This window comes from Scyliorhinus canicula, chromosome 7, assembly GCF_902713615.1.
Source record: "Scyliorhinus canicula chromosome 7, sScyCan1.1, whole genome shotgun sequence".
In the NCBI taxonomy this organism is placed as follows: Eukaryota; Metazoa; Chordata; class Chondrichthyes; order Carcharhiniformes; family Scyliorhinidae; genus Scyliorhinus; species Scyliorhinus canicula.
In genome coordinates this window covers 156,499,416-156,513,473 of record NC_052152.1, presented here as the reverse complement: position 1 = coordinate 156,513,473, position 14,058 = coordinate 156,499,416, and the positions used below count along the sequence as shown (strand labels likewise).

At 46.1% G+C, this 14,058-nt stretch overlaps 1 protein-coding gene across 1 annotated transcript in view; it reads right to left on the bottom strand.

Moving 5' to 3' along the window:
* Positions 1-13,057, bottom strand: part of LOC119969467 (probable phospholipid-transporting ATPase IIA) — a 280,025-nt gene extending 266,968 nt beyond the window's left edge. The window contains exon 1 of the mRNA XM_038803124.1: positions 12,853-13,057. Coding sequence (XP_038659052.1) covers positions 12,853-12,920 — 68 coding nt within the window. The 5' untranslated portion in view covers positions 12,921-13,057. The remainder of the gene's footprint in view (positions 1-12,852) is intronic.
* Between the last annotated feature and the right edge of the window lie 1,001 nt (positions 13,058-14,058).

The following is a 14,058-nucleotide window of genomic DNA, read 5'->3' as shown; positions in this document are numbered from 1 at the left end:
AGATGGAGGGGATGAGGCACTTTTTGGATGGGCTGACTTTCCTGAAGGTGGATGAGAAGCTGGTAGAAGTGCTTGGGGCCCCGAGCGGGCTGGAGGAGGTAGTGGAGGGTTTGAAGGCCATGCAGTCAGGTAAAGCCCCGGGACCGGATGGGTACCCAGCCGAGTTCTATAAAAGGTTCTCCAGAATATTGGGGCCGGTGCTGACGAAGGTCTTTAACGAGGCCAAGGAAAGAAGGGTTCTGCCCCAGACAATGTCACAGGTAATGATCTCGCTCATTCTGAAAAGGGACAAGGACCCGTAGCTGTGTGGTTCTTATAGGCCGATTTCCTTGCTGAACGTGGATGCCAAACTTCTGGCCTCTAGGATTGAGGACTGTGTATCGGACGATATAGGGGAGGACCATACAGGGTTCGTTAAGGGTAAGAAGCTGGTGGCCAATGTAAGAAGGTTGCTAAACGTGATTATGATGCCCCTGGAAGGTAGGGAAGTTGAAGTGGTGGTCGCGATGGATGCAGAAAAAGCCTTCGACCCGGGTTGAGTGGGATTACTTATGAGAGATGCTAGAGCAGTTCGGGTATGGAAAGGGCTTTGTTGACTGGGTTAGGTTGCTGTACCGGGCTCCAGTTGCAGTTTGTGGTTCAGGCGAGAGGTCATGAGAGGCAACTGGGGGAACTGCCATTTAGAGTGGTTGGGGACAGTTTCAGGTACTTGGGTATCCAGGTGGCGAGGGATTGGGACAGTCTACATAAATTGAACTTGGCCCGGCTGGTGGACCAGATGAAGGAGGATTTCTGGTGATGGGATGCACTTCCGTTGTCTCGGGTGGGTAGGGTGCAGTCGGTAAAAATGACGGTCCTCCCGAGGTTCCTATTCATTTTCCCATGCCTCCCCATCTTCATCCCGCGGTCCTTTTTTAAGCGGGTAAATAAAATTATTGTGGGCTTTGTGTGGGGGGGGCAAGCCCCCACGGATGAAGAGAGCAATGCTCGAGCGGAGTCGGGGGGATGGAGGGCTGGCGCTGCCAAATTTCAGCAATTACTACTGGGCAGCTAATATAGCCATGGTAAGAAGGTGGCTGGTGGGAGGTGAGCCGTCATGGGTGCGCATGGAGGCGGCTTCTTGTAAGGGCACAAGGGCCGATGCGGTACTACACCAGTCCAGTGGTGGTGGCAGCCCTGAGAGTCTGGGGGCAATGGAGGAGACATGTGGGAGCAGAGGGGGCATCGGTGTGGTCCCTAATCTGTGATAACCATCGGTTTGCCCCAGGGAGGATGCACGGGGTGGGGTTCCGAATTTGGCGGAGAGCGGGGTTCGAGAGGATGGGGGACTTGTTCTTGGAAGGAAGCTTCCCGAGTATGAGGGCGCTGGAGGAGAAGTTTGCATTGGCTTGGGGAAATTAATTCCAATATTTACAGATACAGGACTTTCTGCGGAAGCAGTTACGAACCTTCCCACTCCTGCCGCTAAGGGGCATTCAGGATAGGGTAGTCTCTAGAGGATGAATAGGAGAGGGGAGCGTCTCGGACATAAATAAAGAGCTTATGGGTTCGGAGGAGACGCAGACCGAGGAGCTGAAGCGAAAGTGGGAGGAGGAGCTGGGGGTGGTGAGATAGAGGAGGGCCTCTGGGCAGACGCGTTAGGAATGGTCAATGCTACCGCAACATGTGCCAGGCTCAGTCTGATCCAATGTAAGGTTGTTCACCAGGCTCACATGACAGTGGCCTGGATGAGCAGAGTTTTTGGGGTGGAGGATAGATGTGCGAAGTGTGCGGGGTGGGGGGCCAGTGAACCATGTCCATATGTTCTGAGCATGCCCAAAACTGAGGGGATTTTGGCAGGGGTTTGTTGACGCCACGTCCACAGTATTAAATATGAGGGTGGCAATGAGTCCGGAGGTGGCGATTTTTGGGGTATCGCAGGACCCGGGATCCAGGAGGAGAGAGAGGCAGATGTTCTGGCCTTTGCTTCCCTGGTAGCCCGGAGGCGTATATTGCTAGCATGGAGAGACTCAAAGTCCCCGAAATCGGAGACCTGGCTTTCAGATATGGCTGGCTTCCTCTGCCTGGAGAAAATTAAGTTCGCCATGAGAGGGTCTCTGTTAGGGTTCGCCCGGAGGTGGCAACCATTCGTCGACTTCCTTGCAGAGAACTAATCGTCAGCAGAAAGGGGGGGGGGGGGGGGGGGGGGTGTTAGGTTAGCATGGGTTAGAGGGGGTACGTAATGGCAAGACCTGTGGGAGAGGGAGGTGGAATTAGCATTATGTTTATGTTTTTCTTGTTATGTATATTGTTGATTTTGTTGCTGTTAAAATGCCAAAGAAATACCACAATAAAACGTTTATTAAAAAAAAAGAAATGTATAATCAATAAACCTGTAATTTTGTTTCAAATTTATTAAGAATGAGCTTCATTTCAATAGCACCGTTAATATAGAATGACAAATAAATGAGGAAGGCAATCCAAAGGTGGCTTCTTATTCAGCAATTCAGTGAATTAAACAATCTTGGAATAGGCTTGTCTAAACTTGTTGAATATTTCGTAAATTCTACTCCTGTTGATTTAGGCCATGCCTCCTTTAATTTCACCTCCATTGACTCAGGCTCATTCATCCTACCTCATGGTATGTCCATAAACCAGAATAACAAGTCTGCATCCAGGATACACAGACAGGTAAAATGAAAATGCATAAAAATGCATGGACACATAATTGGACCCTCTCCCTTCTTCAGTTGTTCTATATTAATGATGCTATATCAATAACATTCTTGTTGTCTTGATCTTCAATTACCGACTAAAGGAATTGGATTAACAACATGGATGGTTCCTGCTGAACTGTTTTCAGACTCTGTACACAGGACTAGGTCTATTCATCTGCTGTTAAAGAACCTGACCAACCTTTCCAAACGGTGTACAGCTCACCTTCAGCAGGTGCATATTTAGAAAACCCATTTGCATTCCACATAATGTCAATGAGGTGAGAGTGACTGTCTTGACATCAAGGCAGCAATTTGCCAAGTGTGGCATCAAGGAACCCTGCAAAACGAGAGCCATTGGAAATCGGGGGGGGGGGGGGGGGGAACATCTCTACTGGTTGCAGTCATATATCACACAAAGGGAAACTCTGTGGGAAACCATTTCAATTCTAGGACATCACTGCAGGAGTTCCTAAGTGTTTCAGGTCCAACCACCTTCAGCTGCTTCATCAATGACCTTCCTTTCATCATAAAGTCAGAAATGGGGATGTTCACTGATAACTGTACAATGTTCAACACCATTCACAAGACCACAGACACTGAAGCAGCTTATCGCCAAATGCAGCAAGACCTGGACAATATCCAGGCTTGGGTTGACAAATGGCGAGTACTATTTGCTCCGCACAAGTGCCAGGCAATGATCTTCTCTAACAGTGAGAATCTAACCATCGACACTTGACATTTAATGGCATTACCATCACTGAATCCTCCAGTATCAACATCCTACGAATTACCATCGACAAGAAACCGAACTGGATTTGTCATATAAATACAATGGTTACGAGCGCAAGCCCAGGCTAGGAAACCTGTATCGAGTAACCCACCTCTTGACTTCCCAAGTCTGTCCACTATCTACAAGGTACAAATCAGGAGTGTAATGGAATAATCTCCACTTGCCTGGATGAGTACAGCTCCAACAGCACTCAAGAGGTTAAAGACAATCCAGGGTAAAGCAGCCCACTTGATGGGCACCACTTCACAAACATTTGCTCTCTCTATCACCGATGCATAATACGTAGCAACCCTGTGTACTATCTACAAGATGCAGTGTAGGAACTCACCAAAACTCCTCGGATAGCACCTTCCAAACCCAATACCACTACCACCTAGAAGGAAGAGGGCAGCAGATACATGGCAACACCACCACTTGGAAGTTCCCTTCCATACCACACACCTTGTTGACTTGTAAATATATCGCTGTTCCTTCACTGTCACTGGGACAAAATCCTGGAACTCCCTCCCCAACAGCACTGCGGGTGTACCTACACCACATGTACTGCAGCAGTTCAAGAAGCCAGCTCACCACCACCTGGTCAAGGGTTATTAGGGATTGGCAATAAGTACTGGCCTAGCCGGCAAAGCCCACATCCAATGAATTAATATTTTTTGAAAAACTATATTTACTGTAGGGAATTGCAAATTAATGAAGGTGAGTCGCCAAATTATTAATGATATAGTTCTGACAGAGGGTCTACATTTGAAGCATTAAACTCTATTTTCTGTTTATGGATTATGGTGGTCCTGGATTTCAGCAGTTTCTGTTTTTATTTCAGATGCTTTGTAGTGTGCACTTTTCAGGGGAACAGGAAGCAATTTTGTTGACTGAGCAAACAAATGAATGAAAATTTATTTTCATTCAAATTAGTTTACTTCAAGTTATCACATCTGACTTACATTGCTGGGTCTCCAAATCATTTTTTTCTCTTACCCATTAATGGAACTTTTGTGTTCTGTCATTCTGTCAAACTTTTCTTTTGGCATTTGTAATTTTAGGTTGCCCGATGCTCAGCAATGTAATTCTGCAATAAAATTATTTGAAAGTCCCACTTTTCCCATTAATGTAACAGTACAAAAAGCGTAAATTGCAAGATGCTGAAGCAATAATACCCAGTACAGCTGACCCTCTATGAAGATGTAAAATTGAAGTCCAATTTGGCAGGTTCCAGAAAACGCCTCAATCCATAATTAACAGCAATGAAAAATGCACTAAATGGTTGATGTCCTCTTCAATGCTTCTGAGAATTCCCAGTCTCACCAAGTTAGGCTTTCACAGTCAAGTCTTTGGGATTAAATGCTAAAAGGCAATTTCATATCACACCAAAACACCACCCACCATAAAGCAATTACTGTATGTATCTTTTAATTTACTTAATGGAGCCACGTCATCTATAATCATTCTTTCACAATACAATTAACAAAAATGGTATTTCCAAATCCGACAGTATTAATTACAATTAAATTGCAATTACACTGAACGTTGCCCATCATTGGTGCACAGGACAGTCTAATTTACATGTCTGACAATACTTCTTACATGGCAACATCATAAACAGATGCTGTGGTGCAAGTAAGGAAGTGAAAAATATGACTTGTATAGCACAGACCAAAATTCTGAACTAGTTATGTCCCATATTAAAACATTTGTAAATCACACCTTTGGTTTTCCTTTTCCTCATGTACACAAATAAATACAAACACACAATGAAGAATGACTGAAACTAGAATCTTTTCTTGTCTGTTTCATATTGATAGAAATTATAGAAATTACAGTGCAGAAGGAGGCCATTCGACCCTTCGACTCTACACTGGCCCCTGAAAGAACACCCTACCTAAGCCCACATCTCCATCTTATCCCTGTAACCTAGCAATCCCACCTAACTTATAGACACGACGGGGCAATTTAGCATGGCGGGCAGCACGGTAGCACAAGTGGATAACACTGTGGCTTCACAGTGCCAGAGTCCCAGGTTCGCTTCCCCACTGTGTCACTGTCTGTGTGGAGTCTGCACGTTCTCCCCGTGTCTACGTGGGTTTACTCCGGGTGCTCCGGTTTCTTCCCACAGTCCAAAGATGTGCAAGTTAGGTGGATTGGCCATGCTAAATTGCCCTCAGTGTCCAAAAAAGTTAGGAGGGGTTATTTGGGTTACAGGGATAGGGCGGAAGTGAGGGATTAAGTGGGTCGGTGCAGACTCAATGGGCTGAATGGCTTCCTTCTGCACTGTATGTTCTATGTGACCAGTCCACCTAACCCACACATCTCTGGACTGTGGGAAGAAACCGGAGCACCCGGAGGAAACCCATGCAGACACGGGGTGAACGTGCAGACTCTGCACAGAGTGACCCAAGCAAGGAATTGAACCAGGGTCCCTGGTGCTGTGAATCAACAGTGCTAACCACTGTGTTATTGTGCCGATAGTTTGCTGGTTGCTGTCTTTTACTCTATTTTTCCACAGTTTTTGGTGCTAATTTCCTTTTCAACTGTTCATTTACTTTTGGCTCCTTCAATTTCCACATTAATTTTTGTCTGCTCACAAGTTTTCTTCTCAGCCCACTTCCCCTCATTTGTCTGAATTCTCGCCTCCTAAGGGTAAGTGCACATATTACAATAAAAAGTCAGAAGTTATCATGGAAAACACACAGACTAGCTTAGTTGCATATATTCTCCAAGAATATCAGCATTCAGGATAGCTGACCTGAGTACTTGAAAGCCCTACGTACCAGGTAACCTGAATAATTCCTTCTCCAATGGCAGGTCTGTTTCACAGGAGTTCCTGCAGTGATGTGAGTGTAATTTGATCACAGAGAGCTAATTTTAACAAGATTATTTTCTATTGCAATGAATAGAAATTATTTTGCATCTCAATGGAAATTTTCATCAGAGCTTAACTCTGCGGTCTCTATACGAATTTAGAGCATTAACAAACCCATGGACATTTATTCAGCTGTAAAAAGGACATAAAGTGACAGGGGCTGAGCACAAATCATAAATTTTACTCAGAAGCAAGCCTTTGGCTGGAGACAAAACATACAAACTATACCTTCTGCAAGTATCAACAAGCGCTTGTCAAAATCATGTCTCCATTTTTTTTCTAGCTCTCACCATTTTCTCAATTGACCCCATCACCGAATTGTACATTTATTCCTATCCTAGTTTAATTGCTGCTTTCATTCAAGTTAAAATTCACATGTATTTCCCATTACCTACATCTCTTGTCCAAATAGTTTTTTACATTTTTAAATTATATTTTTCTGGTGTGTTTATGATCTATTGTCAGATGACTGCTGCAAGCAGATTTCAAAACATGGGGTTTTGAGAGTGTGTCATGTTAGAACTTAAACTCCAATTATGATGGGGCGAAGACCTCACCCTGTTATAAACTATGTAGAGATATGCTCATTGCTATCTCTAAAAATTTCAAACTGGACAAAATGGCTGAACCTACGTCTGTCTGTTTCCCGGACGAAAGAACCTACCTACACAGAAACATAGAAAATAGGAGCCGGAGTAGGCCATTCGGCACTTCAAATCTGCTCCGCCATCGATTATGATCATGGCACATCATCCAACTCTATAACCAGTTCCCGCTTTCCCTCCATATCCTTTGATCCCGTTAGCCTCAAGAGCTTTATATAATTCCTTCCTGAAACTTATAATGTTGTGGTAGAGAATTCCACAGGCTCACCACTTTCTGGGGGAAGAAATTTCTCCTCATCACAGTCCTAAATGGTTAACCCCGTATCCTTTAACTGTGAGCCTTGGTTCTGGACTCCCCGCCATCGGAAACATCCTTCCTGTATCTACCCTGTTTAGTCCAAGTGTAGTCTCACCAAGACCCTGTATAATTGCAGCAAGACATCCATGCTACTGTGCTTGCATCCTCTCGCTATGAAGCCCAACAAACAATCCTTCTTCTTTACCAACTGCTGCACCTGTACACTTACTTTCAGCGACTAGTGTACAAAGACACCCAGGTCTCATTGCACATTCCCCTCTCTCAATCTATAGTCATTCAGAAAATAATCTGCCTTCCTGTTTTGCTACCAAAGTAGATAACCTCACATTTATCCACATTATACTGCATCTGCCATGCAATTGCTCACTCACTCAACTTGTCCAAATCACACTGAAGCATCTCTGCATCCTCCTCACAGCTCGCCCTCCTACCCAGCTTTGTGTCATCTGCAAATTTGGAGATATTACATTTAATTACCCATCTAAATCATCAATATATATTGTGAATAGCTGTGGTCCTAGCACTGATGCCTGTGGTACCCCACTAGTCATTGCATGCCACTTGGAAAAAGATCGTCTCTTTGCTTCCTGTCTGCCAAACAGTTTTCTATCCACCTCAATACACTAACCACAATCCCATGCACTCAAATTTTACATGCTAATCTCTAATGTGGAACTTTGTCGAAGGCCTTCTGAAAGTTCAAATAAATCACATACACTCACTCCCTCCCACCAACTCTACATCCCGGAAGAATTCCAGCAGACTTGTCAAAAATAATTTCCCTTTTGTAAATCCATGGCGACTCTGTCTGGTCCTGCCACAGTTTTCCAAGTGTTCTACTATAATGAATATTTTATAATGGATTCTAGCATTTTCCCCAGCACCGGCATCAGGTTGACTGGTCTATAATTCTCAGTTTTCTCTGTATCTCCCTTTTTAAATAGTGGGGTTACATTAACTACCCTCCAATCCAGAGGATCTTTTCCACAGTCTCTCGGTGACCACCAATGTATGCATTTCTAGGGACACTTTTTTTGATTCATTCATGGGACATGGGCCGTGGCTGTGCCAGCATTTATTGCCCATCCCTAATTGCCCTCTAGGGGGAAGTTAAGAGTTAACCACATTGCTATGGGTCCGGAATTACATGTAGGTCAGACCAGGTAAGAACAGATTTCCTTCCCTAAAGGAAATTAGTGAACTAGGTGGGTTTTTGCGACAATCAATAATGGTTTTGGAGGGTAGCATAGTGATGCAGTGGGTTAGCCCTGCTGCCTCACGGCGCCAAGATCCCAGGTTCCATCTCAGCTCTGGGTCACTGTCCATGTGGAGTTTGCACATTCTCCCTGTGTTTGCATGGGTTTCGCCCCCACAACCCAAAGATGTGCAGGGTAGGTGGATTGGCCACGCTAAATTGTCCCTTAATTGGAAAAAATGAATTGGGTACTCTAAATTAATTTTTTTTTAAAAGATAATTTTTGTGGTCATCATTAGACTTTTAATTCCAGATTTTTTCTGAATTCAAATTTCACCATCTGCCGTGGCGGAATTTGAACCTGGGTCAAATTGGAAAAAATGAATTGCGTACTCTAAATTTTTTTTTTTTAATTCCCCAACACCAATTCCCTACAATACTGATTTCCTTCAGTTCCTCCCTCTCACTAAACACCCCAACATTTCTGGTGCGTTCTTTGTGTCCTCCTTTGTGAAGACAGAACCAAAGTATGTATTTAGTTGGTCAGCCATTTCTTTGTTTACCAGTATAAATTCCCCTTTTACTGATTGTCTTCATCAATCTTTAGTTTTTGTATTTTTTAAAAATAAATTTAGAGTACCAAATTCATTTTTTTAGAATTAAGGGGCAATTTAGCATGGTCAATCCACCGACACTGCACATCTTTGGGTTGTGGGGGCAAAACCCACGCAAAAACAGGGAGAATATGCAAACTCCACACGGACAGTGACCCAGAGCCAGGATTGAACCTGGGACCTCGGCACCATGAGGCAGCAGTGTTACTCACTGTGCCACCGTGCTGCCCTAGCTTTTGCATGGTAAGGAGACTCACACATCATTATTCCTGAAGAACCACTAACCGCTGTGGACTACACAGACCAAATTCAAACAGAGCTATATAAAGGCCATCTGCATTCTATGGCTCAGGTTGGCCACCAGGAGTCTGGTTGTTTGCTAAGCAAAGGCTCCCGCAACCTTCCTTTCAATTCTTAATGGTTGGGACATTTAATGATCTCGGGGAACCAGGGGCGGGAATCTGCGGGAATCGGCGGGACGGGCAACTCCGGCGTGAAGGAGTGGTGTGAACCACTACGGCGTCGGGCTGCCCTGAAGGTGCAGAATCCTCCGCACCTTCAGGGTCTAGGCCAGCGCCGGAGCGGGTTGCGCCACGCCGGCCGGATCGGAAGGGGCTTAGCGCCACGCCAACCAGCGCCGAAAGGCCTCTGCTGGCCGGCGCGAGTTGGCGCATGCGGGGGAGCGCCAGCGTGTGCTGGCGTCATCCCAGCACATGCGCGGGGGGGGATCTTCGCCACGTCGGCCATCGCGGGCTTTTATACCAGCCGACGCGGAGGAATAGAGTGCCTCCACGGCACAGGCCCACGCGCGGACCAGTGGGCCCCGATCGCGGGCCAGGCCACCATGGGGGCACCTCCCGGGGCCAGATTCCCCGTGCCCCCCCCCCCCCCAGGACCCCGGAGGCCGCCAACACAGCCAGATTCCGCCGGTAAGTACCTGTTGTAATTTACGCTGATGGGACCTGCCCAAAACAGACGGCCACTCGGCCCATCGCGGGCCAGAGAATCGCCGGGGGGGCGTGATTCCTGCCCCCGCCAAATCCCTGGCACCGGAGAATTCAGCAGCTGGCGGGGGCAGGATTCACGCTGGCCCCCGGCGATTCTCCGACCCGGCGGGGGTTCGGAGAATCCCGCCCATGATGAGTGATTACAAGGTATTTTGTCAAAGACAGTACAGAAAGGTGGGAGTCATGTCACATGGACTTCTGGCTTGTAGAAACAAGCCTTGCAGAACTGCAAAGTCTCAGTCTTCGTTTTATCATCTGACTCGCAGCCTCACAGACAAGGAGCTCTGGCCATTGGTCACCATTTACATTGCTGCTATTAAAAATTCTATACTATCACCTCCAAGGCTGATTCATTTCTGCATGCCTATCTCATTGTGTGAAGTCAACACCACCAGTAAAATGAATTGTACAGCACTGGTTTTCAGTCTGACGACCTGCGTTAAGGAATACCTCAATGGACATTGACCCTCCTTCCATGCTTGTGGGTATGCAAATAAACTAACCCTTTGAGTTCATCCTATCTCAAGTTTGCTGTGGGATTATTAATAGAAATGGGATCAATCCATAACCAAGGAGTTGGGAAATACACCACCACTTATAAAAGGGAAGCAAATCAAAAACGCCTTTCTACATGGATGGGTGGTGAGAAGCAAAATTAGTTTTGGCCTGTCCCTAACGCCAACTCAAAGAGACTGGAATAAGCCAATTAGAGCACAACCTGACACAGCAGAGAAGTGTTCTCTTAAAAGCTCCAGGCATCACTTGTTTTCTGTTGCACAGGAAGCTGATAATAAGTCCAAAATACTCATTCTCTTTTTACTGTGGAGCTCAAGGGAATACCTCACAGCACATAATGTCACTCTTTGAGCAGGATATTCCCACAGACTCCAGGATTTGATGTCAATAAGAAATGGTGGTCCCAAGCCTGCACTTGCCAGGAGCCAGGTCGGTTGAGCTGTTTTCCTGGAGGTCATCTCCAAATTGGCCGCCTCTGCACTCATTGTCCAGTTGAGGATGGAGGGTTCGTTATAAAAGGCAAAGAAGGTTAGGGCCATCGGACAACCCACGGCCTCATATGGCACATTCCCCATTGAATAGAGCCTCTGGCTTCAATGACCGTCCAGCCTGCTGAAAGGAGCTATATCTATTCAACTGATGGTCTTCATACAATGCAACACGCCCCTCCCCAAATCCTTGGAGCAGGCTGCCAATGCAGCCCCCCACTATTTTCCCATTTTGCCCCCCCAACTCCCTTTCCCTCAGCTTGCTGCCACCTGGTTGGGGAATTTTCAGCTTTTGGCTTCTAGTTCTAATAGGCAGGTCACAGAGTATAAAAAGTAAAGGTTTACACACGCAAAATGAAGCATTCTCACAATTGTAGTGGACGTATATACTGCAACCAAAATGAAAGGCATCACGATGCACCTTATAGAGAAATATGATCCAATATGTGGAAAACTGCAACTGCAGATGATTGACACCTCAGGTGCATATCTTGACAGGGCAACTCCAAACACATGATCAGAAGGCAAGTTCACTGGTCTGACAGGGTGTTGTGCAAGCTCATTGTTTTCAATGTCTAGCTCGAAGAGGGCTGAGCGGTTGTGCTGGCATTTATTGATCAGAACATATCTAAACTCAGGCCTGAGGAGGGATTGGGCCCAGCATTTGATTTGATTTTTCTTTTACGGGGTGGCGGTGGAAGAGCAGCAAAGAGTCGGAGCGACATTGTAGGAGGGAGTGACAGTGTGCATGTTCCACCCTGAAACCAAGGTACATGACAGAGCCATGCGATCATCAGAGTATTTGAGCATGGGTCACCATAGAAACAGCACCTCACCACAACCCTTACCCCCACCCCCACCCCCCCAACAAAAAAAAAAATATTTTAACAGATCAAGTTCCCGTCCTGGAATATGACGGCCTCTCGCTAAATGACCAGAGTTTCTGATTGTCGGTGAGGGACAGTTTCATTTCCCACAACAGTATTTTCACACGTTGCTGCTCTGATTGATCGAGGCTGCTGAAGGGTGCGCCGCACTCAATGGCGGTAAACCAGGAAGAACCTGCCAGGAAATCCTCCCCCTCCCCTGCCACACAACAACCAAACTGACCCCCACCCCCACTCCTCCAAAGCCAGGGCAAGGGGCAGCACCGACAGAAAATATGACTTCAAAACACCTGCAACTCGGCCAGCCACAGTGACATATATATATATATATATCTGTAAACAATTTATACACAAGATAAATCTCTGCCGCTTGCCCGAAAAATTTGCCTATGTGTGAGTGTGTGTGTCTGACAAGAGGAGGAATCCCAGTCTTTCGGCTTTCCCTAGTCAACAACCACCTTTTCCTCTATTGCTAAAAACAACCCTGGCATTCCCAGGCTGAGTGCTGCACGCAGTTTATATATATATATAGACAGACATGTTTAATTTTATTTATACGGGTATTATAAACAACACGATGACAAGTCTCCCCCCTTTCAGCTCTGAATGGATTGAAGCTACAAGCTGGAGAAGGGTCAGCCAGCCACTCCACGCCGCCCCAAAACAACCCACCACAATACAACACCTATCGTCAGCTCAGCCTCGGTATAAAGGCGAGGGGGAGCTGACACCCACCATTCCAAACCCCGAGCTGTATCACATTATTTACTGCATGTTTTTTAAAAAAAACACAATCTCTTCAATCTGAAACTAAAAATAAATAAAAGCAAACGAGCTGCCCGAGTTTCCAGGGCAGTTTTTTGTTGCTGGTCTCTTACCCGCTCCTCTGTTTGGAGTCATGGATTTTCTTGTGGCGGACAGGCTGCAGAGGAATATTATCCGACATGTTTGCAGCACTGTCTCTCCCTCTCTGGTACTGGGTGGTGTAGTCTCTGCTGTCTACCCGACAGCCTCTCTCTTTTCTCTCTCCTTCCCTCCCTGTCTGTCAACCTGCCAGGGTCAAACGTACGATGTGGGTACAGCCATGACAACTATTTGAAAGCAGCAATAGGCGCTCACGCACAGAAGAGACAGCAGCGATAATTACTTCTGCGAGGAAAATTTCCGCATGAGGGAAGTGACTGCTTCTGCCATGTGATTTTTTTAAAAATTCCAATTAAGGGGCAATTTAGCGTGACCATCCACCCACCCTGTACATCTTTGGGTTATGGGGGTGAGACCCACCCAAGCAGACACAGGGAGAATGTGCAACCTCCACATGGACAGTGACCCAGGGCCAGGTTCCAACCCAGGTCTTGGCGATGTGAGGCAGCAGTGCTAACCACATCTTCGCATCAAGAAAGTAGACATGATGGGCCAATTGGCCTCCGTCTGCACTCTAGCTGTCTGAGATTCTCTTAAAACGTGATTTACATTAAAGAGTTGGCAATCCATTCTACAGTTGAATCAAATCAATCCTAATCCAAGGTCAACATGCACTTTCTAGCCATTGTTTTTGACTTGTTATCATCGGCAGCCCTAACTGATGTGCCCTCCCCTTGCTGAAGCAATAAAGCACCCACACCACTGTTCAGGCTAAGGTTATTGCTTGAAAGTCCAGAGATTTAGGGGTGCATTACTCTGTGAAGTTTAGTACTGCAACCAACCAGGAACTCACACATTTCAAGGTAATTTAAGATGACAATTTAGTGCATGATTTCATCATCGACTGTTCCACAATTCAAGGATCCATAAAATTTCTACAGTGCAGGAGGCCATTTGGCCCATCGAGACTGCACCAACCCTCCAAAAGAGCACCATCCCTAGGCTCCCTCCTCCGTCCTATCCCCGTAACCTACGAACACCAATTCGGGTCACGGGTTTCTGGCATGGATCTTTGTGTGAGTAGCCAATTCCTGACCGGCAGATCTTTGGTTACACGGAGCAAGACATCCCAGAAGGCAGTAGGATACGGAGGCAGAATTTGCTTCTTTTCTTTCCCTTCCACTACTCTGCCTCACCTTGAAGGTGTTTGGACTTAAAAC